Source organism: Macaca fascicularis, chromosome 14 (genome assembly GCF_037993035.2).
Source record: "Macaca fascicularis isolate 582-1 chromosome 14, T2T-MFA8v1.1".
In the NCBI taxonomy this organism is placed as follows: Eukaryota; Metazoa; Chordata; class Mammalia; order Primates; family Cercopithecidae; genus Macaca; species Macaca fascicularis.
The window spans coordinates 15,312,296-15,337,034 of record NC_088388.1 but is presented as its reverse complement, the minus strand read 5'-3'; the positions used below and the strand labels follow the sequence as shown (position 1 = coordinate 15,337,034).

The 24,739-nt window shown below is 36.1% G+C and overlaps 1 protein-coding gene and 1 non-coding gene across 2 annotated transcripts; both read right to left on the bottom strand.

Annotated features, from left to right (window-relative positions):
• Nucleotides 1-1,898: 1,898 nt before the first annotated feature.
• Nucleotides 1,899-24,726, bottom strand: LOC102117879 (uncharacterized). Its single transcript, XR_006692334.2, has 2 exons — nt 24,108-24,726; nt 1,899-2,110 (listed from the first exon to the last, which is right to left on the bottom strand). It is a non-coding gene; the product is annotated as an uncharacterized protein (transcript).
• OR5B3 (olfactory receptor family 5 subfamily B member 3) lies at nt 19,784-20,721 on the bottom strand (the record flags this gene model as incomplete). The annotated part of the gene is given in 2 exon segments (XM_015434693.3): nt 19,784-20,152; nt 20,155-20,721. Coding segments are annotated over 2 exon segments (936 nt in total), but the record flags the coding sequence as incomplete, so codon positions are not given.
• Nucleotides 24,727-24,739: the final 13 nt, after the last annotated feature.

Genomic DNA, 24,739 nt, shown 5'->3' with positions numbered 1-24,739 from the left:
AGACAAAAGTCAAGGAATGCCAGCAGTCACCTGAAGATGAAATATGCATGAAACTGTTTATTTCCTAGAGACTCTGCAGACTGATACCTTGATTTCATCCTAGTGAAGCTGATTTTGGACCTCTGACCTCCAGAACTGTAAGGAAAAAAACATGTTGTTTTACTTCCCTAAGCATGTGGTAATTTGTCACAACCAAAGGGAACTAATACAAAATATTTGTTGTGTTAAACCATTGGGTTTTCACTTTAATGTGTTACTTCAGTAAAACCTAGCATCTTTTATCACCTGTCTTCTGTGATGAGTTTTCTATTAGTTCTCCTTATTATTCATTTACTCATTCACTAAAATCTTTTACTGAGCCCCAACTCTGTTCCAGGCATGAATCTTTGTTAGTGAACATGTCAGAAATTGTTCCTGTATGCATCAAGCTTTTATGCTCGTGGAAAAACAAATTTAAGTAAACACACACAAAGATAAATAGATAACTTTGCATTGTGATCATATTATGAAGGAACAGATAATAGAGATAAAATTGTGTAGGCCTATTTAACATTTAACATGTAAATTTGTCCCTTCACTGAATTGCCATTTTATGAGACACTCTTGAGTCCTTCTGTTGTAATCAACATCAGACTAATATCTGAGAATAATGACAGTAGTGCACCTAAACTTATAAAAATGAATCTATATAATTAATGTTTCAAAAGTTCTATGGAGAAAGGTGACAAATTAGGTGATGAAATGACATAAGAATAAGAAAAGGAATAGAGAGAAGTAATTACTAACATATTTTGAGCAGCTATTCCATTTCAGGCACTGTGCTGTGTTCTGGCTCATTCAGTACCCATTCAAAATAATTCTATGAGTAGGTAGTATTTTCACAAGTAGAATCTCAGGACATGTAATTAACTTGACACTTGTCACAAAGCTTTGTTGAAATGGAATTCATATGTAGCTTTATTCTGTGTTTCAAATCTGTGTTACTTTTATTTGCGCTTGTCATTTTAGTCATTACTTGGAGAATGGATAAGGATTCAAAAATAAACAATTGTGGAATTAAATTGTGATGCAGAAATTTGACACTTTTTCCATTATATGCTATCCAACCCCATTACCTAAAAACAGTATCCAGATTGTATTATGAAAGTCTGTCTGTATTAGTTAGGATAAATAATGCTAGCTGCCATACAAGCAAACTCGGAAATTGCAGTGGCATGATCACAGATTTTCTTGCCCACAGGTTATTCAATTAATTGTTCTATAGGAATTCACACAGAAATTCAATGACCCAGGTCTTTTCACTAAGTGATTCCATTATCCCCTGTAGTCTGAGTTTTGTCTCTCCAGATGGTGACAAAGAGAGAATACAGAGGACTACATGAGGAGTATCATGGGCCAGAGTTGAAATGGCATATATGACTTCACAAACTGGATTGTCAAAAATACAATCACATAGCCACAATGTACTGCATAAAGGCTGAGAAACAGCCCAGCTATGAGTACAGTAAAAATAAAACAGTTTAGAAAACAACTACCAGTTTTTTCCATTGTAATACTTATGATCATCCAATATCCACTTTATACTTCCTCCCACAGAAAGAACATATTATTTACCTCCACCAAAGAGACCACCTAAATCCTAACTAATCACCATACAAGCTCAAGCTCAGGTTAAATGGTCTTCTCCATATAATCAGGATGTGGCTCCATGTGGTTCAGCAATTTATGAACCAAAAAGAAAACTTAGCTCCTTCTGCATTCACATTCAATATATAAAGTCATGCCAGAGTAAAGATAATTAGCAACACACACACACACACACACACACACACACACACACACACACACACACAAAACTCAACCCCATGTACACAAGACAGTAATGGGAGACATACTGGTTGGTTTTAAAATCTTGTAGAATTGGCATTATGAAAGTCCCTCATCCCAGTAATGATATATATTTCTTTATGAGACCCTGATTTTTTTTCTCTGGGGAAAACTCCATTTTCCATTGTTTTCCTTGGCTGCTGGTGTAATCTCTTCAGTGTTTGTCTTCTTATCCATTATTCTTCCTTACTATTTCTGAAGTGTATTGAACACAAAATCCTGTCTAGCACAAAATAAACAAAGGCAGTTTATTAATAAACTTGCAGCAAGGAAACCATCTTCCATTATTTTTACTTCAGCAGGATTTCAAGTGTGTTAGAAGGGCCAATAAGTTCACTGAGTAAAATAGAATAAATACTGAGCCAGTGAATCACTGGCAACCATCTGATTAAGATGTGACTTTCAGAAGAGGTAGAAACAATAATTGGTCTTCAGGTACATTTGTCAGCCCTTAGTTGGCTACAAGGTGAAAAGCAAATGGTTTTGAGAATGTCTTTTTAAAAAATTTTTTAAATCGTACTTTAAGTTTTGGGATACATGTGCAGAACATGTGGGTTTGTTACAGAGGTATATGTGTGCCATACAAGAATTTTAAATTCAAGCCTCATAGCTTTGTTACAATAAAATAACTAGGTTAGGTGATCACTCATAGGGAATTTCCATTCAAGTTGAAGATACAGATAAACAAGTGAACAAATAATACCAGAGTTTAATGTTGATAATGATTATGAAGAATGAAGTAGGCTGAGGAAAGAAGGTCCAAGGGAGGGGAGAGGCTATTTTATGAAGTAGTTCAGGAAAGGCACGACCTGCTTGGGTGAGGTAACATTTAAGTAACAATCTGAAATGAGTGTGGAAATTTTCTGAGCAGAGGAAACAGCAAATAAAGAGCTCCTAAGACAAGAGCATGCCTAGAGATGTCCAAGAGTAGTAAGAACTAGTGTAAAGGCGGAGGGGTGAATGTGTTTGAGAGTGCTAAGATGTAATGTAGCTCAACCAAAGCAATGATGGTGGCACAACAATTTCAAAACATTTACTGCCAAAAAAGAGAATAGCATTATTATTCATATCAATGCTATTTTAAAAAACAAAATGTGAAGTTGATAGTCATATGGGTAAGGTAAAAAGATGACAATATTTTTTCTGCTTTTATTCTAATTTGACTATTTATCTTTTCAAGGTTGTATGTGAATATGCTTTCTCTCACCAAATCACTGCATAATGACTGAAACATTATTAAGATGGTGTAATTATTTATATTTAGATAAAATGTGCCAATAAAAAAACTATACTCTATTAAAACCAGTGTCATATTTCTCTCTATTTTGCATGCTTAGAACTGTTTCTCAACTAAAGAAATTAATAATAATATAATACAGAAAGCTATTGCATAAGGTGGATCTAAGAGGGATAAAATGACGTTTTATGGATTTTACATTGTTAAAAGACTAAACACAGAAAATATTTTGTCTCCTCAACAACATTCTTGAATACACTCTTGACTTCATTGTTTCTCAGGCTATAAACCACAGGGATTAGCATGGGGATAACCATAATATAAAACACAGATACGATTTTTCTGTGTTCATGAAATGAATAAAACTTGGCTGCACATATGTGATGAGGACAGTCCCATAAAATAAAGAAACTGCAGTGAGGTGAGAACTACAGGTGGATAAAACCTTCTTGTATTCTTAAAGAGAACATATTTAAAAATGGTGACAAATACAAATACAAACAAGCAGGAAATCAAGATAATGAGGGGAGTAAAAAATATATTAAAGCTTGAAGTAGGAGCAAGGATCAACTCATTAATATGTTTATTAGAGCATGTCAGAGTCATGACTGCCAGAATATCACAGAAAAAGTGATGGATCTCATTGGACTTACAATGTCTCAAATGTCAACAGCAGCAGGCAGTAAACTTAAGACATACATGTATGGCCACAGAAGCACACACATTTGTTGTCGTGGTGGTGGTGTGATGTGGGGGTTTACATATTACTGTGAAGCGATCATAGGCCATTGAAATCAAGAAGTAACTTTCCACAGTAGCAAAGACTGCAAAAAATAACATCTGAGCCGCACATACATTGTAGGAGATGACCTTGTCAGCTATCAGCAACCCAGTCATCACCTTTGGAGTGACAGTTGCTGAATAGCAAAAGATTACTGAGGAAAAAGTACATGGGAGTGTGGATATGAGAGTCCAGTAGGATCAACAGCATCATCCCCAGGTTCCCACTCGGAGTGAAGAGGTAGATGAAGTTGAACAAGACAAAGAGGGGGATCTGTCGTTCTAGGGCTTTGGTTAGTCCTAGTCAAATGAATTCATTCACCTCTGTATTATCATCTGTAGATGTGGTTTGATACTCATGGGATGCTCTGTAGGAAAGAGAGATGATGGAAAGGAGTGATAAGCAATGAAGACTTGCACAGAAATGGAAATGTGTAGTCTTATGTTATGATAGCAACTATTTGTTTTCCAATATTCCTTATATATGAAACATAGAAATGGCAATGCAATTAGTGGATAACTTATCTAAACAGCAATAAACTTTGGAAGATAAATGATCTTCACGAATCACCTTCCCAACTTTTTAAAACTGAGTTACAGAAGAGTTAATGAGTTGTCCAAGGTCACATGCCTGAAATAAATCCATCTCCCAAATCAGGTCTTTCGAGCCTTCTAACAGCTTTACACTTCTGTAGTCTAGGTGATTTATATGTATATAGCCATTTAATTCTCCCATCACCTCCATTAGATTGAGCAGTTATTACTCTATCTGGTAATTTGGCAACAAAGATACTGAGTAATTTATTCAAGGTTACACATTTATTGATTTAAAAATTCAAACTTTATACCCAGAGTGGTTTCCAGCCCAAATGCCGTTAATAAAATAGGATTGATTTTAATTTTATTTAGTTTACATTTACTTATCTCCATTTTACCAAGCTTAATGCATGAGGCTGCTTAGTAGAGCAATTCACAACTAAATACACAGTAGACGCAATGGGATAAATACAGTATTAGAGCCGTGTAGAACCCTGACAGCCGATTCTAAAGAAAATTATACCATTGGGCATAAAAGTTTGGACTATGAAAATAGGCTTATTTGCACTCACATTTAAATCCTACTATTCACTACCTGGGAGACATTGCTCCTAAATGAAGTTCTCTGAGCTTCATTTTATCCATCAATCAAATGAATGTGGTGTTGGGACATGCTCAAGGGATTATTATAAGAACTAAATGAGATAATGCATGAAAAAAAGCACAAAGTGGGTATTAAGCATAATACTAATGGGTGTGAGCTCCTATACGATTATTAGGATAAAATGTCACTGTTTATATTGGTTTAGGAAAGGTAGGTGGTAACATGCAGGTGGGTGGGTTTTGATGTCTGGTAGCCTTACTCTATGATTTGCCTTTCCCTACACACTGTGTCTAAGGTCTCTTTTGTTTTCTCCAGTATTTCCCACTCTGTTCTTCATCTCCCACATGAGTGACTGTGCCAATCATTTTTAGTGAGATCCCAGAGATCTTCAAGACCTCTTTTGCCTAATATCTTCCCTGTGGTCCACATTTTAGTTTGTGATGAAAGGCTCCCCTTCAATCTTGGATTCAGTCTTACTGTCGTTATTGTCAATACTTAGCTCGATCACAGTTATTGAAGGTTGAAAATCCATGGTTGGGGCATGACCCTAATCTTCAGATCAGTTCATGAGCACATTCAAGGTGTTTTAAGTATTTTTACTGTATTTGTATTTAAATCCTTGGGAAGCATCTATTCTTTGGTAACCACTATTCTCTATTATTTTCCTCCTGCCCCCTAAACACAATAACACATTATTTTATATGTTCAGATCTTAAATTATTTGTGTTTGTCAATACCTCACCCTAATAATTTTATATGTACATATATTCTCATTGGGCCCACCTGGATAATCCAGGATAATCTCACCATCTCAATATCCTTAATTTAATCACCTGTGTGCAGTCTCTTTTACAATGTAAGGCAACATATTCATAGGTTCCATGGATTATGATGCAGATTCTTTGTTGGCCATTATTCAGGCTGCCACAGTAGACATAAAAACAACATAGAGTAGGTAAATTATCTATAGAGTTAGAGATTGTTGACTGAGCCATCTGCTCAGATTACACAGCCAATTTTCTAATTGTATTATCTGTAACAGAGGTGCAGGAAGAGGTATTAACTTATCAAAGTTCACATACCTGGAATGGATCCATCTCCCAAAGCAGATCAACCAAGATTAGTAGCATGTTAAATGTACTGCTTATGTGTAGTTTGTCTCATAGATAGAGGGATAATTATATATTAAGAGATAGATATAGATAACTGAGGGGGAGGGAGGTAGTGTACGCACACATACAGACATATATTTATATAACCTCATTTGCACTTAAGGAAATGGAGGATTCAAAGGTTAGATGTCTTCCTGAAATTCCACACGTAGTACAAAATATTCATGCTACAAACCCACATTAAACTGTTTCCACTGACTGTGTCTTTAATTGCTGCATGCTAGATGTTCTAGATGAACAAATAAGAGGAAAGTATGAGATTGTGGAAATATAAGTGAAAATGAGTAGGAATCTTGGTCGTTTCATGATGATTCCTCTGAAATGTAAATATTTGTCATTTCACTCTGTTTGGGTGAGCTATCCTTTCCATGACAGGCTGACATGTATAAACAGGATGAATTTACCACCTATTCAAAGAAACCATCATCTATCTTAAGTTTTTGCTTATCTTGTTAAGAAAAGTAACATGTCATTTCATAAATATCACTGTACTATCTCCTGAATAAAATGCTTTTGCGTTTGAATCCTAGACCCCATGTCAAGGTTTAAGAAAAATTTTTTAGCCAGATCTGAGCTCAAAAACTCACAGAAGATGTAGCTGCCAAGTTTCTACATGAATTCTACTTCTTGGGGTAGTTCCGTCTTTTCTGCAGGGGATATTTTCCAACACCCCCAGTGGATGACTGAAACTGGATAGTACAAAATCCAATTATCATCAGTAGAAACATGTTTCTGTTCATGTCTTACATCCCAAAATTTAATGCCTTTTTAAAATCTTAACTAGCACATACAACGCACTATGGCTGTAATTTTTGTAGTGTGAGGTGTGGCAGCAAAACTAGCATGAATTCATTTTTCTTTCTTCACGGTTTCACAGAAGTTTCATTTTTACTGTAGATCTTAGAAACTTCAGCATACAATTTGTTATTTTTCTTTGTTAAGTCAAGAACTTTCACCTTTTTAAGTAAAGGACGCACTTTATGACTTTGCTTTGGAAAATCTGAATTGCCAGCATCACTATTCTTGCACTTTGTGGCCATTTTTAAGTAAAATAAAAATTACTCCACACAAAACATTACTATCACAAGCCCTGTGATACTGTGACAGTCAGTCTGATAACCAAGAGAGTGACTAAGCTACATGCAGGTAGCACATCTGGATAGGTTGGACAAAGGGATGATTCAATTTCCAGAAGGAAATGTAATATATTTGGACTGCAGCTGACCTCAGGTAACCAAAACTTCAGAAAGTAAAACAGTGGGTGAGGAGGGACTACTGTGTATTGATTATAAAAACTATCTTGCTTCTTGAAAAGAAGGAAAAGGCATTCCTGAATCGTGAGTCTGCAATCAGAAATTTATCCCTGGAAGAACACATAAATAATATCGGAGAAACTTCTCTCATTTACTGGTTAAATGGTTCCAAGATTCCTGAAGCACAGAGAAATAGAGACAAGATCCTTAACATGGAACTAGAAAGCCTGGCTCTAAGTCTTATATATTCTGTGGATTTATCTGTGTACACAAAAGAGTTATTTATCTTCTATTCAGCTCAGTTTCCTTATTTGTGGAATAAAAATAATAAAATTAAAAATTCCACATACTTTACAGAATTGTGTCTGCCAAATAGCAAATAAAGGTGAGTATGTGAAGTACTTTAATACTTCCAACACTAAGCAACATAGTATTTTTCATGGGGTATTTTTCCTGCCTGTGGTTGCAGACCCACTTCTGCAAATGCTCAGTTTGGAGAGAGGCTGCTGTGTAGTAAAAGAATTAGCTCAGCGTCATTTCAATAAATGTTGACTGGAGGCTCTACTCAGAGTTTTGTCTCTTCAAAATAATGTCATATGTGCTCCCAATGAAATTTCCAGAGCCTAATGAAGGGGAATCAGGAGAAAATTATACGGGCATGGAGTTCTCTGGGGAGCAGGGTTCCTATGAGGGCAATCGCTTCTCCTCATCCCCCTTTTCAAGGAACAAGCAATTAAACTGCAGGCAGGGACATAGTGAAGTATGTTATTTAGCACATGTGTATATTTGGAGTGTCTGTTTCCCCTCATTTTTATTAAGGTCTCACTTACAAACAAAAAAGAGTGGCTTGTTTAATTATCTGTTATGATTATTGATATTTGAAATCTATTTCTAAAATTTTATTTTATATTTTGCCTACCCTGTTTTTATTTTGTTTTTCACCTTTCCATTCTTTTAGGCGTTACAACTAAATATTGGGCTACTAGAAATTTTAGGAGATTGATAAATAGTATCTTTTTTCTTTCCTTTTTATGATGAATTGACAAATATAACACAGTTGTATAATGCAGAAGATTAAAATCTGCCTTAATCCTGGTAAGTCATTTCAAAATTTTTTCAGATCTTTAAGCAGGGGGCTTCTTTTATTCTTGGAATTACTTTCCTGCAGCTAACATTGTTGGTACTTTATCCACCCTCCCCTGGTATTCATTGCCCCTGTGATGGTCAATGCATATTATTAAAAATTATTAATAGTCTGTAATTCTTGAACTGAGGGCTTATTTTGCAGTACAAATATGATCAGCCCACGTGTAAGTCATTTCATTCCTCTGGCAGCAGTCATCAGTAAATGTCAGAGGAAGTATAGGCAAAAATTCTCCAGATTCCTTACTTTTCAGATGTTATCTGAGGATTCTTTGTACATAGTTCTTAGTACAATGGAACCTCAGTTGTCCACAGATGTTACCTATGCACAAGTGAAACCCTGTGTTGACTTTTCCTCCTTTTCTCTTTCCTGCTACCTTACCAGTGCTTTCTGCTATTAACTCCCAAATAAACTACTTGGATTTAAACCACTGACTCTGGGTCAGCTTTTAGGGTATCTTATTTAATATGTATCCCAGGATTGTACATCTCCCCTTTGTGCCTTTGTACAGGCAGGCCCTATTTCATTATCCCTATCAACACACAGGACAGAAGAACAGACAGCAATCTTGCTGCAGATAAGGAGGACCAAAAAACAGAAAAGCAAAGTTCTAAAACATGTTCTATTTTTTCTTCTAAATTCCCCAATGTAATATATTGCATCTCTTTCCTCTTATTGAAACATTTTCACTGTACTTCTGCACCTGTGAATTGTAAACTTTATTTTTTTGTAAATTTGATAATGTCTTGATTTGCCTTCTTATTCAGATGGTAGTTCATCTGGGTATAGAAATCCGAATTGATATTTATTTTCCTCGAGACTTTTGAAGAAATCAGTCTACTGTCTGCTGACTTCTACTCTTTTTTTATATAAGAAAATTGATTTCAGGCTAATTATTATTTGTATGTTTCTCTCTCTGACATCTAAAGTTTCTGCTTCTCCTTGTATTTGCACTTTCACAATATGGTTCAACAAAAATTTTAATTGTATTACTCAAAAATTAGTGTGATTATTCAAAGGACTTAAATGTCTTTAATTTGGCAAATTCTCAGCCATTTTACATTTAAATATTTTTCTTCTGTTTTTGCTATTCTTTTTTATGGGGTTCATACAACAATATGTTGGAATTTACCAATTTGTTGACTATCTCTACTTTTTTGTTTTCTATCTCTTTAGTCTCAAAGTTATATGTTTAGTATTTTATTTTCCAACTTTTATTTTCTAGATCTGAATTCAATTTTGATTCACCTAACATTTATCCCATCCACTAAAGAATTTTATAAAATTGTTTATGTATTTTTCCATCTTTACTATTTTTACTTGACACATACTAATTGTACATATTTATGGGATATATTGTTATATAACAATAAAATCAGGGTAATTTGCAAATCCATCATCTCAGATATTTATCATTTCTCTGCATTGGGAACATTAAAAATTCTCTCTTCTAGCTATTTGAAAATACATAATAATTTGTTGTTAACCATAAACACCCTACAGTGCTACAGAACACTAGAACTTATATTTTATTTTCAGTGTTCTCATTTTTTTATATTTCTTATTGTACATTAATAACCACTATTTTTCTTTCATTTATTTCCAGTACTTAAATGGAATTAGAACACATGAAAAATGGTAGAAGAGTCATAATCTTAATCATTCTCCAAAAAATTGTATGCCAAGTTAACTAACTTTTCTATGTGTCACTGTCCTTATCTATACAATTGGCATAACATTTTCTCTATTTAACTATACTAATGTAATAAATTATGTCATTTAGAATACTTAGTGTAATATTTGCTGTATAGTGAGTATTCATTAATATCCACTACTACTAGCACTACTGAATACCTGTTTGTTAATACTATCATAGCAGACAGTGGCTTCATATTGATAAAGGTATGAAGTGACAAATAAAATACTAGCAGAAAAATGTAATGTAATGCTGATAAGTAAAATAGGCACAATAAAAATACTCAGCCAAGAAGCAAATGTAGGAATGTGAGAGCAAGAGTGAGAGAGAAAGCAACAGAATGCAAGAGAGAATGAGAAAGGGAGGGAGAGAAAGGATTGAAATTTAAGAGCAGAATCAGAAGGCAAATGTGTCAGAATACAGATGTAATATAGCCATTAAAAACAAGACTTCCAGAAGATTATTTTCACCAAGGTTATTGTAAGAGCATGTTTGTCCAGTAACTTGCCCAGATTAGACAGATAAGTGTAACTGATTAGCATTTTAGATAGAAACTATTTAGATGAATGTAGTCTTAAGAACATTATATCCACCAGTTGGATCTGTTTCATAGTCTGTGAAAACCCAGTTCATATAATTTCCAGAGTAGTTATGTCACAGAGCTATAAAGATTAAATTTAAACAGTTATGGGACCCAGCTAACACAATGTGTGACATAAGAAACATATTCAGCTTGTTGGCCCCCTCTTATTTTCCTCCTGGATGACTTTGCAGATATACCAGCTTTAAAAGTAATGATCAACTTATAATAAATTTGTTCCATATATGTGCCCAGAATTAGAAAATAAAGTTTGCCTAGCTCTAAAACCTAAAGCATAGCCCGAATCACCTTGATTTAATCTACTCACTTAACCAAAGTATATTGAATCCCAACTGTGTTCCAGGAACTGTGTTAGCTACATTGATTTTTCACAAAGTGAATAAATATTTACTTTTTATGTGGATAAAGAATGTGAATGCCACATCATATAGTGATAAGTACTATAATAAAATAAAATGTTATTTGATCACTGTGAAAATGTTCAGAATGTGCCATAACATCCTAGTGACCATGAGGCCCCTTCCTTCCATGAATTGCTCATTGAGATCAAACACATAAACATATGCATCTGATTGCAATTATTTTTGAAAAGAAGTTAATTTCCTCATTCCTCTGATATAATAAGAGTGGCCAATGCATTGTCCAAATTACTTTATTTATTCTTCCAGATATAAGGTACACTAAATCTTTGGCACAAGAACAAATGCACTATTATGAGGTGCGGTGGGACTATCTTTTCAACAAATAGTGGTAGAACAGCTGGACCTCTAATGCAAAGAAGAAGAAGAAGAAGAAGAAGGAAGAAGAAGAAGAAGAAGAAGAAGAAGAAGAAGAAGAAGAAGAAGAAGAAGAAGAAGAAGAAGAAGAAGAAGAAGAAGAAAGAAGGAGGAGGAGGAGGAGGAGGAGGAGGAGGAGGAGGAGGAGGAGGAGGAGGAGGAGGAGGAGGAGGAGGAGGAGGAGGAAGAAGGAGGAAGAAGAAGGAAGAAGAAGGAAGAAGGAAGAAGAAGAAGAAGAAGAAGAAGAAGAAGAAGAAGAAGAAGAAGAAGAAGAAGAAGAAGAAGAAGAAGAATCCAAACATAGATAACTTATACTCTTCACAAAAATCAACTCAAAATGTCATCTGATAGGAGTAATTTGACTATCCCCTTTCCAATTTAAATGTCTTTTATTTCTTTTTCTTGTTTGATTCTTTTGCTAGTACTTTGTTGAACAGAAGTGGCAAAAGAGAGCATTTGCTGAGAAATCCACTGTTAGTCTGATAAGAGTTTCCTTATAAGTAACTAGCTGCTTTTCTCTTGCTGTTTTTAGAATTTTCTCTTTGTTCTTGACTTTTGGTAGTTTGACTACAATGTACCATGGAGAGGACCTTTTTGGGTTGTATCTATTTGAGGACCTACCAGCCTCTGATATCTGGATATCTAAATCTCTTGCTAGACTTTGGAAACTTTCAGCTATTATTTTGTTAAATATATTTTCTTCCCCCCTTTGTTTCCTCTTTGTCTCCTGGGACACCAAAAATTTAAATATTTGGTTGCTTTATGGTGTTCCATATGTTATGTAGGCTTTGTTCATTATTTTTTATTCTTTTTAAAAAACTTTTTATCTGTCTGCATTTTTTCAGAAAATCTGTCTTCAAGTTCTGAAATTCTTTCTTCTGCTTGATCTAGTTGAAGTTTTTGAATGCAGTTTTTTATTTCATTTAATGAATTCTTCAGTTCCCAAATTTCTGTTTGGATTCTTATATACGATATCTATCTCTTCAGTAAATTTCTCATTCATATCCTGAATCATGTTCATGATTTTTTAAATCAGTGTTCTCTTCTATCTCACTGAGCTTCTTTAATATCATTCAAATTATTTTGCGAGTATTCCATAAATTTCTTTTTCATTGGAATCTATAGCTGAAGAATTATTGTGTTCCTTAGGAGGTGTCATATGTCCCTGCTTTTTCATGTTTCTTGTGCTCTTACATTGATATTTCTGTATCTGGTGTTACAGTCACTTCTTCCACTTTTTTTTTAGATGTGCTTCCATAGGGAACTTTTTCCTCAAAATTCATATATGGTGTTGGTCGGATAAGGTACTTTGTCTTTGACTCTTGATGTGTGCAATAGTGTAGTATCTGTATGATTTCTTGACTTGTAAACAGAGTCAGTGATATCTGTGATTTTCTCAGTGGCTTAGAATGTGGCTGTTAGTGGAGGCTGTGGTGAGGTTTTGTTGGGGGCAGGATGTCAGGTGAGCCAGTCCTTGGGCCCCAGAGGTGGCAGCAGCATGCCAAGCATGCTTGTTCTTGGGTCCCAGGGCAGTGAACACTGGCTCCCATGTTAGCCTGTCTAGGCAGGTTGATTTTTGGACCTTGGACCTCCAGGTTGCTTGGTCTGGTGCCAGCAGTGGGCTGGGCAGGGCAGGTGTGTAAGTTCAAGCCCCTGGGAAGTGGATGTGGCATGGACAATGACAGTATCAGCGATGGGATAACCCTCTGGCTCCCGAGTGGTCTGCACTGGTGTTGGCCATAGTTGTGACAGACTGAGTGGGCCAGTCCCCAGGCTTGCAGGTTGGTGCCTGTGAGTGAGTTTCAGCTGTGGTGGTTGCAGCCTGTTGGGCAGGCTCATCCTCAGGCTCCCAGGAGGAGTGCTCAGGTGCCACCAGTGATATAGGATAGAGCAGGGTGATCCACATGGCCTCAGACCAAGAGCTCCAGAGCTCAGAGGGGTGAAGCTGGGCTGGATGGGCCTGTTCTCAGGGCCTTGGTGGTGCATGTGGTGCTGGCTGTGGTAGGCAGGGGCAGGGTAATCCTCAGGCCCCCAGTGGAATGCTCGGGTGTGTGTGGCAGCCGTTGCTCAGCAGTCTTGCTGGGTTCTTTTCAGTTTGGTTGGGCAGTATGTGCTTTAGTCCCAGGTGGTGACCGTGGGTCACTATGCACAGAGGCCCTGCTATTGAGGTGACCAGGGTGCAGGATGACTGCCAATGGCTTGTGATTTGGCACTGGTGGTAGCAGCTAGCAGTAGGACAGTGGTTTTTAACAATGAAAGAAGGAAAATCCAAAGGCTACATATTGTCATTCCATTCATGCAACATAGAAATGTAAAAACATCAATGATTTCCAAGGGTTGGGGGAGTTGGAAGTGGCTGTCTATAAAAAACATGCAAAGGGAAATTTTAGGATGAATCAGATATTTTCTATGGTGCTCTGCTAGCGAACACATGCCTGCATCTGTCCAAACTCATAGAACTACACGTAGCAAAGAGTGAATGTATCGCATACAAATTAAAAATGATCAACCAAGAGTACAGGGGAATTCCAGAATTAAACAGACTGTGAAAAAAAAATCTAATTTTATTATAAATGTATGACTTTACTTCACTGAAAGGAGATGAGGGGGGAAAAAAAAGCCAAGCTAAGTAAGTTTGGAAAAACAATGTGCTAACCAGAAGCCCTAAAGCTAAAAATAAGTTTTGTAAAAATACTGTGCTTTAGTTGCTAAAGTTGTTTCTCATGGAGGTATGGATTAACAATTATGCAACTGCTTTACTCCTATGCTGGAGATGGAATAAACTGAATTAGAGTCACAGACATAGGGGAGGAAAAGGTTCCTCAACCCTTCTAGGGTTCCTGGCTAGGTCTGAGATAAAACTGACAAAGACAGACTAACAGGGGAGAAGCGTAACAGACTAATTTAATCAAAATTCTATGTGACACGGGAGCCTTCAGGAATGAAGACTCAAAGATCCAGGGAAAATTGTTTGTTTTTATGCTTAGGTTAATGGAAGTGTGACTGCATGTGGAAATGTGACTGGACAAGGTATATGACCTAATGGTAATAGTGAGAAAACCCAGCAAGGCCTGTCTGTTCAGATACTTCTTGGCCTCTCTGTTGTAGCATTTCTTCCTTCCAGGTAATGGGCAGGACCTCTCTGGAATGAGGGTCAATTATTTTTGTAACTTTTCTTTTAGGTTTGGGGGTACATGGGTAAGTTTGTATATAGGTAAACTTGTGTCACGGGGGTTTGTTGTACAGATTAATTCATCACCCATATGCTAAGGCTAGTTATTTATTTCCAATAGTTATTTTTTTCTGATCCTCTCCCTCCTTCCACCCTCCACCCTTAAGCAGGCTCCAGTGTCTTTTGTTCCCTTCTTTGTGTCCATGAGTTCCTATCATTTAGTTCCCACCTATTAAGTGAGATCATGTGGTTTTTGTACTCCCTATTCAATAAAAGGTGCTGGGTAACAGGCTAGCCATACACAGAAGATTGAAACTGGACCTCTTCCTTGAACCATATACAAAAATCTACTCAAGTTGGATTAAAGACTTCAATGTAAAACTCTAAGCTATAAAAACCCTGGAAGACAACCTAGGCAATAGCATTCTGAACATAGGAACTGGCAAAGATTTCACAACAAGGAAAAAGAAAGCAATTGCAACAAAAGCAAAAGTTGACAAATAGGATCTAATTAAACCAAGAGTTTCTGCACAGCAGAAGAAACTATCAACAGAATAAGACAACCTACACAATGGGAGAAAATATTTGCAAACTATGCATCTGAGAAAGGTCTACTATCCTACTTCCATAAGGAACTTAAGCAAATTTACAAGAAACAAACAACCCCATTAAAGAGTGCCCAAAGGACATTAACAGACACCTTTCAAAAGAAGACATACATGTGGCCAACAAGCATATGAGCCCCTTTTTTTATGACAAGCTCCTAGATAGAAAGGTGGGAGAAAGAGTAATATTTCTAGGTTTTATGGCTCGCTCTGGGGAAAAGGAGTTCTAGTTTCTATGGTCCACCATGGAAAAGAGTAATTCTGGTTTCTGACCTACTTTGGGGAAGAAAGAGGGGAAAGAGACAGGATGACAGGGGAAGGTCAGAAAGACTTTGGTTCTGAGGCTTCTTCTGAGGCCTTCCAATGTCCTTTTGTTCAAAGTACTCGTCATGACAAAGTGCCATACTTTGGGGCGTCATTTTCTAAGCCCCAACAGAGACATCAGTATGAACTCATATTTAGTTTAATATAATGAATAAATTTAGAAATAAATGTGGTTTGCTCTGTATACAGGGTACAGAAATATATACTTAGTTCTTTTGATAAAAGAGCCTAGAAGAAGTGAAACAGCAATAACAGCAAGCACACTCTGTGTCCAGATGTTGGCTTGTAAACACCATTCTCTATCAAAATAAAGAAGCCTCTTTGTAGAAGTAGTGGACTCTGTGACAGTGGTAGGAAAAATACAAGATGAGCTTACAGCATCATGTAATGCCCTAGAGTAAGGACATATTCTAAATAAAATAAAAACAAAACACAAAGGGTGAACAATGTCAAAGGAACATAAGGGCCTTCTGAAAGAGCTTCAAGGGATGAAAGTGGAAACATTTAGACCAAGAAAAATAAAACAAAAACCTAGTATTGCCTTATAATCCAGTATAAAGTAAACAAACCAGAACACGCTAATATAAATGATGATTATAAATAAATAAATGAGAAAGGAGACAAATCTTGCTTACGGAAAAACTCCAAATAAGTTGTTTAAACACTGATCTCAGCAAGAGGTGGAGCTTAATTCCCACACACCAGCAGTGTGAGCTGGAATTAATGATTTGTTTCTAAAGAATAGAGCAGAGAAAGGGGGAACAAAAAGTAACTCTATGAGAGATAATTAAGCAAACTTTACCTAACATCTGTGATCATGTTAAACTCATCACTGATAAGTCATGTTGATAGCATGTGTCCATGATATGATGTGCTAGAAGAGAAATTTTATCACTGATGTTACTTGAAAAACAGCACAGCCCCAGGAAAATAATGAGAAAACCTCAGAAAAGCATAATTTCCATTTCAGACATTCTATGAAATGTCTCACCAGCACTCCCTCAAAACACAGGGAAAGATGGACAATCTGCCATAACTAGAAGAGATTAAGGAAACCTGACAACTAAATGCAAGAAGAGGAAAAGAGTGGAAAAATGAATGAGATTGGAGTAAGTTCTGAAGTGTAGAAAGTAATAGTGCGTCTATCTTTTTTTTTTTTTTGTAGTTTTGACAAATGTACCATCATAAGATAAGATTATGACACAGGAGAAATCAGGCAAGTGTTTGTACTAGATTTGTACAGCTGCTGTTACAAAACGTCACATACCAGGAAGCTTCAAACAACAGGTATTTATTCTTTCACAGTTTGGAAGCCAGAAGTGCCAAATCAGTGACCCTGGACTGAAATCAGCACAGTAGCAAGGCCTGCTTGCTTCATAAACTATAAATGAGAATTTTATTTCTTGCCTCTTCCATTTGATGGTGGCTGCAGGTATTCCAAATATTGTGGTCACGTCACTTTAGTCTCTGCTTTCATGGTCACTTTGCCGACTCTTTTTTTGTCTGTCATCACATCTCTCTGTCTTCTTCTGATAGTGACATATGTGGGCCTTTAGGGCTCACACAGGTAATCCACAATACTATCTCCATCTTAATCACCTCTACATAGTCCTTTTAGGCAATATAAGGTAACATCGAAAGGTTCCAGGAATCAGGATGCATAAAGATTGTGCATTATAACAGCCTATTGAATTTATGTTATGTTTGCTACTGACAGATATTGTCATGTTTATATTCTACATGGATGTTTAGAATCATTTCAGTTAATTCTATAATTTATGTGTATGAAGTAATTTTCAAATGTAATCAGATGTTAAACCTTAAATAATTTCACATTTAATGTATTTTTATGATTTACTAAGTAGTATTTATTTGATATATTATTTTCTACTTAATGAGATGTCACATCTAAGTAAAAATTATGAGATGGCTTCAAATGAGCTACTTGATGATAGAATTTTCAGGAAACGATTATGTCTAAAAGTTGGAGAAAAAGTGCTTAGAATATAGGTAAAAATGTTTCAGCAAAGAAATTATCTGTGTCTTTTGAAATGAACTATATGTCTGAATAGTAGGCTTATATGATAGATAGTTTGCTATAATCATGAATGGTTCAAAGGTTCAACATATTGATACAATTAGACTCAAAGCTTAATTATTTTATCCATTCATTCAACAAATACTTATTGAGAATCTCCTAGGAAACACACTCATTCAGGTACTAAAGATCTCATAAAAAAACAAAAAATTCACTGCTTTAATGAAGTTTGCCTTCTAGTTGGATAGGAGGATATATAGTAAACAAGAGAATAAATATACAGGAGAGTGTGAGTAAAAATGAGGAAGAATAACACGAGATGAGGGGCAGTGTACATGGGGTGGGGAGAGGGATTATTTTATAAAGGTGGTGAAGGAAAGACTCTATGACTGGGTCACATTTAAGGGAAGACCTGAATGGAGCGAGGAAATATTATGCATAGAGAGTAGCAAGTGCACAGGCCCTGAGGTTGGAGCAGGCTTGGAGTTGTGAAAAACAGCAAGGAGAGCAGCCTGGATGAAATGGAGTAAAACACAGGTGAAGCAGCAAAAGGTGATGTATGTCAACTAAACTAAGAATGAAGGAGCAGAATTAACAATTTCAAAGCATTTGCAGAAAGAAAAATGTACATTTTTTTGTTTCTCAGTACATTTTGTAAACACTGTAAAAGTTGGTAGCAATATACAAAGAAATGCTTTTATTTTTACTCAATTTTTCTGGTACTCTAGTTATTTTATCCTTTTAAAATTTAAAACATGAACATGTTGCTTCTATAAATCAGTAATGACACAAATATTAATTCATATGAGATGCTATATTTACATATTCTTGATAAAATGTGCCAAGGAAAAGCATATACTTTCATTTAATAATATGTTTTCTTTTAAACAAAATGAGGACTCCTGGAACAGTATTCAGCGAAATAAATTTAAAAGCATTAGGCTCAACTTTATATTCCACTCCCCAAATTAAGTATTTAAATTATTTTTACTAAATATTAGTGTATTACTCAGGGTTCTACAGAGACACAGAACCAATAGATAGATAGATAGATAGATAGATAGATAGATAGATAGATAGATAGATAGATAGATAAAAGGAGATTTATTATGGGAACTGGCTCATGTGAATATGCAGGTTGAGAAGTCTCACAATATACTGTCTGTAAACTGGAGAACCAGGAAGGCCAGTAGAGTAATTTGGAGTTTGAAGATCTGAGAAAGGTCAGGACAGGGTTGTGGAACTTGTATAAGGCCTGGAGGCCAAAGGCCCAACAAACCAGGAACTCAAATGTCTAAGAACAAGAGAAGATGAATGTCCCAGCTCAAGAAGAGACACAATTCATCCTTCCTCCACCATTTTGTTCTTTTCAGGTGAGCCCTCAGTAGATTGAATGATGGCCACCCACACTGGAGAGGGCAGATCTTCCTTACTCAGTCTCCTGATTCAAATATTAATCTCTTCTGGAAACACTTTCACAGACATATTCAGAATAATGTTTAAGCGGCTATCTGGGCATCCCTTAATCCAGTCAAACTGACGCATAAAATTAACCATCAGAACTTGCCACATTACATTTAATCTGGGCACATTTTCCACACCTATGGAAAATTCCCCACTTCATGGGAAACCTTCATGTACTTTTATTAATGGACTTGTTTTTGCTCTGGTTTTATGTATATTTGCATTGACATGTGGTAGATAAAAATGCATGTAGAATAAGTGAATACATTAATATCTTTAAGGTTTTTGGCAAGAAAGCCCCAAGATGTCTTAGCCATTCTTGTCCAGGTATTATGTTTCTGGACATAATGTTTCTTTTTACTTAGACAATAGACTTTTAAACAGGCATGGCAATCACTTCAGGAATTTAACTTGATTGTGGACCTTAAATGTGATTCAGAACACGGAGAAGATCCGAGAGAAATGAAACTAGGTTATGGTGCATCCTACAATGTTAAACTGACCATCCTAGAGACAATTTTGCCTTCTCAATAACTTTCTTGAATGCACTCTTCACTTCCTTGTTCCTCAGACTATAGACCAGGGGGTTCAGCATGGGGATGACCATTGTATAGAACACAGATGCCATTTTGTCTGTGTCCATGGAGTGACTAGAGCTGGGTTGTAAGTACATGAAGATAATAGTCCCATAAAAGATGGTGACTGCAATGAAGTGAGAGGCACAGGTGGACAAAGCCTTCTGGTATCCCGAAGCAGAATGCATCTTTAGGATGGTGATAAAAATGAATATATAGGATATCAAGATAACCAGGAGAGCTAAAAAGATATTGAAGCTCACAACATAAACAAGAACAAGCTCACTAAAACATGTCTATCAGAGCAAGAGAGAACCACGACTGCTGGAATATCACAGAAAAAGTGATGGACTTCATTGGACTTACAGAAAGAAAGACTAAATGTGTCCCCAGTGTGGATGGAGGCATTCAGGAAACCACAGAGGTAGGAGCCTATGGTCAGATGAGCACATACACTTGTTGTCATGGTTGTGGTATAATGCAGGGGTTTGCACACTGCCACATAGCGGTCATAGGCCATTGAGGCCAAGAGGTAATTTTCCACAGTGGCAAAAGCTACAAAAATATACATTTGAGCAGCACATGCATTGTAGGAGATGACCTTGTCTTCTATAAGGAATCCAGCCATGACGGTGGGAGTGACAGCTGAAGAGTAGCAAAAGTCCACTAAAGACAAGTTACTGAGAAAAAAGTACATGGGATTGTGGAGACAGGAATCCCAGAATATTACTACAATAATTCCCAGGTTTCCAACCAGAGTGATAATATAGATGAAGAGGAACATTATAAAGAGGGGAACCTGCAGTTCTGAGTCATTGGTTAGTCCTAGAAGAATGAACTGTGTTACTTGTCTTATTTTCCATCATTGCTCTGGGGGACTCACAGGATGCTTGTAGCAATACAAAAAGGAACAATGTGATAAATAAATTGAATTAAAATTGAAAAGTATAAGTACAATATGTATTCCTTCATTGTAGCAATAACTTGTACTTCAAGATTCCCTAGAAAAAACGTGGCCTTGACAACCAAAGGTAGTGCATTAATTATACAGAATTACATACTGTTGAAACTGAAGAATCTTAATAGATTATTTGCACAATTTTTAGATGTTATAAATTTGTAAACTCATATGTAGAAAATTTACTAACCTGATCAAGATGACTCGTCTAGATGCATCTGTCTGTCAATTCACCTTTCCTGAGCAAGGTAAAAGCTGACGCATGTTGCTAATTTGCCAAGAACTTGTCTAGACATTTTAGACATATATTCATTATTTCCTTGCAACGATATTATGTATTTGATTAGTTGTTGCATTCATTTAAATTATGAAGCACAGGAGGTTGAGTAACATATTCATATTTATACAAGTATTAAATGGCAAGCCATGCTTTGGATCCATGCCAACTTTTGAACGCATGTTGAATGGTTCCTAAGTCTAATGGTCTAAACTGTATTTAAATCAAATTGAATACAACTCAATTTACAATCACTCATTGTCTCCTTTGGTACAAACTCAGTGTTTTGGGTTTCACAATGAAGTAAGCGAGTAATATATGCATAGTGAAAGTGGTGGGATAACTGGGTTGTTAGGGGCATGTTCAACTAGCAGAAACAATTCTGAGAGAAGCCTATCATCAGATACGGCAGATACAGAGCTTGAGTTCTTGGAAGAGAGGCATGTCAGTCCACCACTTACCACCTGGGGACCACTGGTTCTAATCTAATTCCCTTAAACATCACATTTTCTTCTGTAAAACTAAAACAGTAATGTGACCTACTTTGAGGTAGTATTGTGAGAATTAAATAAGATAATCTATTAAAAATGCTAAATGTTAAGCACAGCCTAATGAGTGCTAGTTATAATATTAAATACTATTAGGATGGGTGATAATCTTTTTGTTGGTTTTATAAAAGTGGATGGTGACAAGCAGGGCTGCAGGCATGGGTGAGTTTTGAAATACTGAAGCTCCCATGTCCAGTTTTCTTTTCCTCCATACTAGGACCACTGAGATTTTCTGTGTTTCTTTCAGGTTGTTCTTCCTCCAAGCAAATGATTGTCTGCTCTGGAAAATTCACACAAGCATTTCTTTTTCTTAATTTCTCCCTTGAAATCCACATTTTAGTGTGGGTAAAAAAGTTTCTTTTTCCTAAAGCCATTCTTTCTCTTATTACTGTTATTCCATAGTTAAAGATTAAGGGTTAAAATTTCCTACTTTATGGGCTATCTTTATTTAGCTCACAGATCTGATTTGGTAGCAAGTTCCAAGTGATAAAATATTTTTTTTGAATGTATTCTTGATTAGGAACAATATTTTATTATTTATTTACTTATGTTGTTTTTAAATTTCAATGCTCATTTTAGATACAAGGGTTACACGTACAGATTTGTTACGTGGGAATATTGCATAATGCTGAGGTTTGGAGTATGGATACTGTCACCCTGGTGGTGAGCATACCATCTGATAGGTAGTTCTTAAGCCCACTCTCTCTTTCTCCATTAGTCCACAGTGTCTATTGTTCCCATATTTAGGTCCATGTGTTCTCATCATTTAGCCCTCACTTATTAGTGAGGATGTGAGGTATTTGGTTTTCTGTTATTGTGTTACTTTGCTTAAGATTATGGCCTCCAGATTCATCCACATTGCTGCAAAGGATGTGATTTCATTTTTTATGGCTATGTAGTATTCCAAAAATCTGGTGTACAGATTTCTTCAAAAACTTAAAACAGAGCTACTATTTGACCCAGTATATACCCAAAAGGTAATAGTCACTTACTAAAAAGACAAATACGTATGGTCAACCTAAATGCCCATCAGTGATAGATTGGATAAAGAAATGTGGTACATATACACCACAGAATATTATACAGCCATAAAAAAGAACAAGATCATCTCCTTTGCAGGGACGTAGATGGATCTGGAAGCTATTATCCTCAGCAAACTAATGCAGAAACAGAAAATCAAATACTGCATGCTCTCACTTTTAAGTGGGAGCTGAATGATGAAAAGACATGGACACATGGTAGAGAACAACACACACTGGCATCTGTCAAAGGGTGGTGGGTAGGAGGAGGGAGAGCACCAGGAAGAAAAGCTAATGGATGCTGGGCTTAATACCTAGGTGATGGGATGATCTGTACAGCTAATCACCATGGCACATCTTTAGCTATGTAACAAACCTGCACATCCTGCATGTGTACCCCTGAACTTTAAAGTTGGACACTTTTTAAAAAAAGACACATGTACCTATAAGATCATCAGCACACTATTCACAACAACAAATGTATAGAATCAACCCTGGTGCCCATCAGTGGTAGACTGGATAAAGAAGTTGTGGTACATATACAGCATGGAATATTACACAGCCATGAAAATAAGAATGAAATCAGGAACAATACTTTAAATCTTTGTACTTGGATTGGGGTCTTTAGAAGGGTATCCAACCAATACTAACTACTGTTTCCTACTGTCTTTCTCTGAAACACTTGGCAACTTCACTTCCCAAGCCTGAGGTATGAAGATGTTATATTGCTAACTTTAACATACATGACCACTTTTAGCATACACTATGTTCTACCAATAATAAAAACTTTATATATAAATGATGTGTGTGTGTATGTGTGTGTGTGTGTGAGAGAGAGAGAGTTAGGTATTATTATTGTTACTATTACTTTATCATTAAGAACATTGAGAATTTGAGAAGTGATGTGATGCTCCAACATTATATGGCTAGTTTGAGAGTCAAGATTCAAGAGTTAAATCCATCTTCAATCTAAAGTCAAAACTTTCAGCCACATCACTGTCAACATATGTAGATATGCTAATAATAGTAAGAATGAGATTATTAAAAAAAGTTAAAACACAGGTCATAGCTTGTTAATTCATTTAACACCCTTTTGTAGTTTAAAGAATGAACATTTCACCCTTTTCTGTTTGTTTTTGTTTTTGTACCACTCATGAGAAGCCAATACATAACGAACAGATAAAATTACCACCTAGTCAATGAGAGTATCATCTATCTTATCTTTTGTTCATATCTTTGGAGGAAGAAGCATGTTTCATAAGAACCACTAAATTTCCTATCATGGAACATTTATGCCCTACGCCCACCTCAGTATTTTAGAAAAAAATGTTGAAAACACCTATTTCTGCTCTCAAGTAACTTACAGTAGGTGTAGCTGCCCCACTGCTTTTGCATGAGTTATACTTCTCTCTAAAATGTTTCTTAGATATAGAAGCTTACCTTACAGCTGGAGGAGCAGAAACAGCCAATACAGAATAATTTGTCTGTAATCAGAAAATCAGCCATGGAATATTGCATTAATATGTTTGGAGAAGCTTGCTTTCAGGTACTGGTCAACAGGTTTCAAGGTCTCCAGGCATGGAAAAATAAAGGGAAGAGCATTAAGATGGAACAAGTCCTGAATCTCCTATTAATTCTTTCTGGGAACTTAAAGGAGTTACTTATCTTCCCCTTTCTCGAGAAAATAAACATGTTAAGATTACCTCTCTCACATAATTCACGGAATTGCATCTGTAAATAACAAGTAAGTGAGGGCTGTAAAACATCTTGCTAAGGGGTCATCGTGCAAAAGTCAGTCAATGTAATTTTTAACTTGGGATGTTTTCCCTGAGCAGGGTTGAAGGTTCATAGCAAAGCCTCAGGTCAGAAGGCATGCATGAACTAAAAACAATTATCCTTTAGATGAATAAATGATGATCCATGGAGCTTTGTACACAGTGTGGTCTCTCTAAAACTACATCATGTTGGGAGTCATGTTGGGATTTCATATGCTAATATATGGAGATATGAGGAGAATTATAAGGGCATGGAGATCTCTGGAGATGTTCCCTGTGAGAGGATCTACAGCTCCT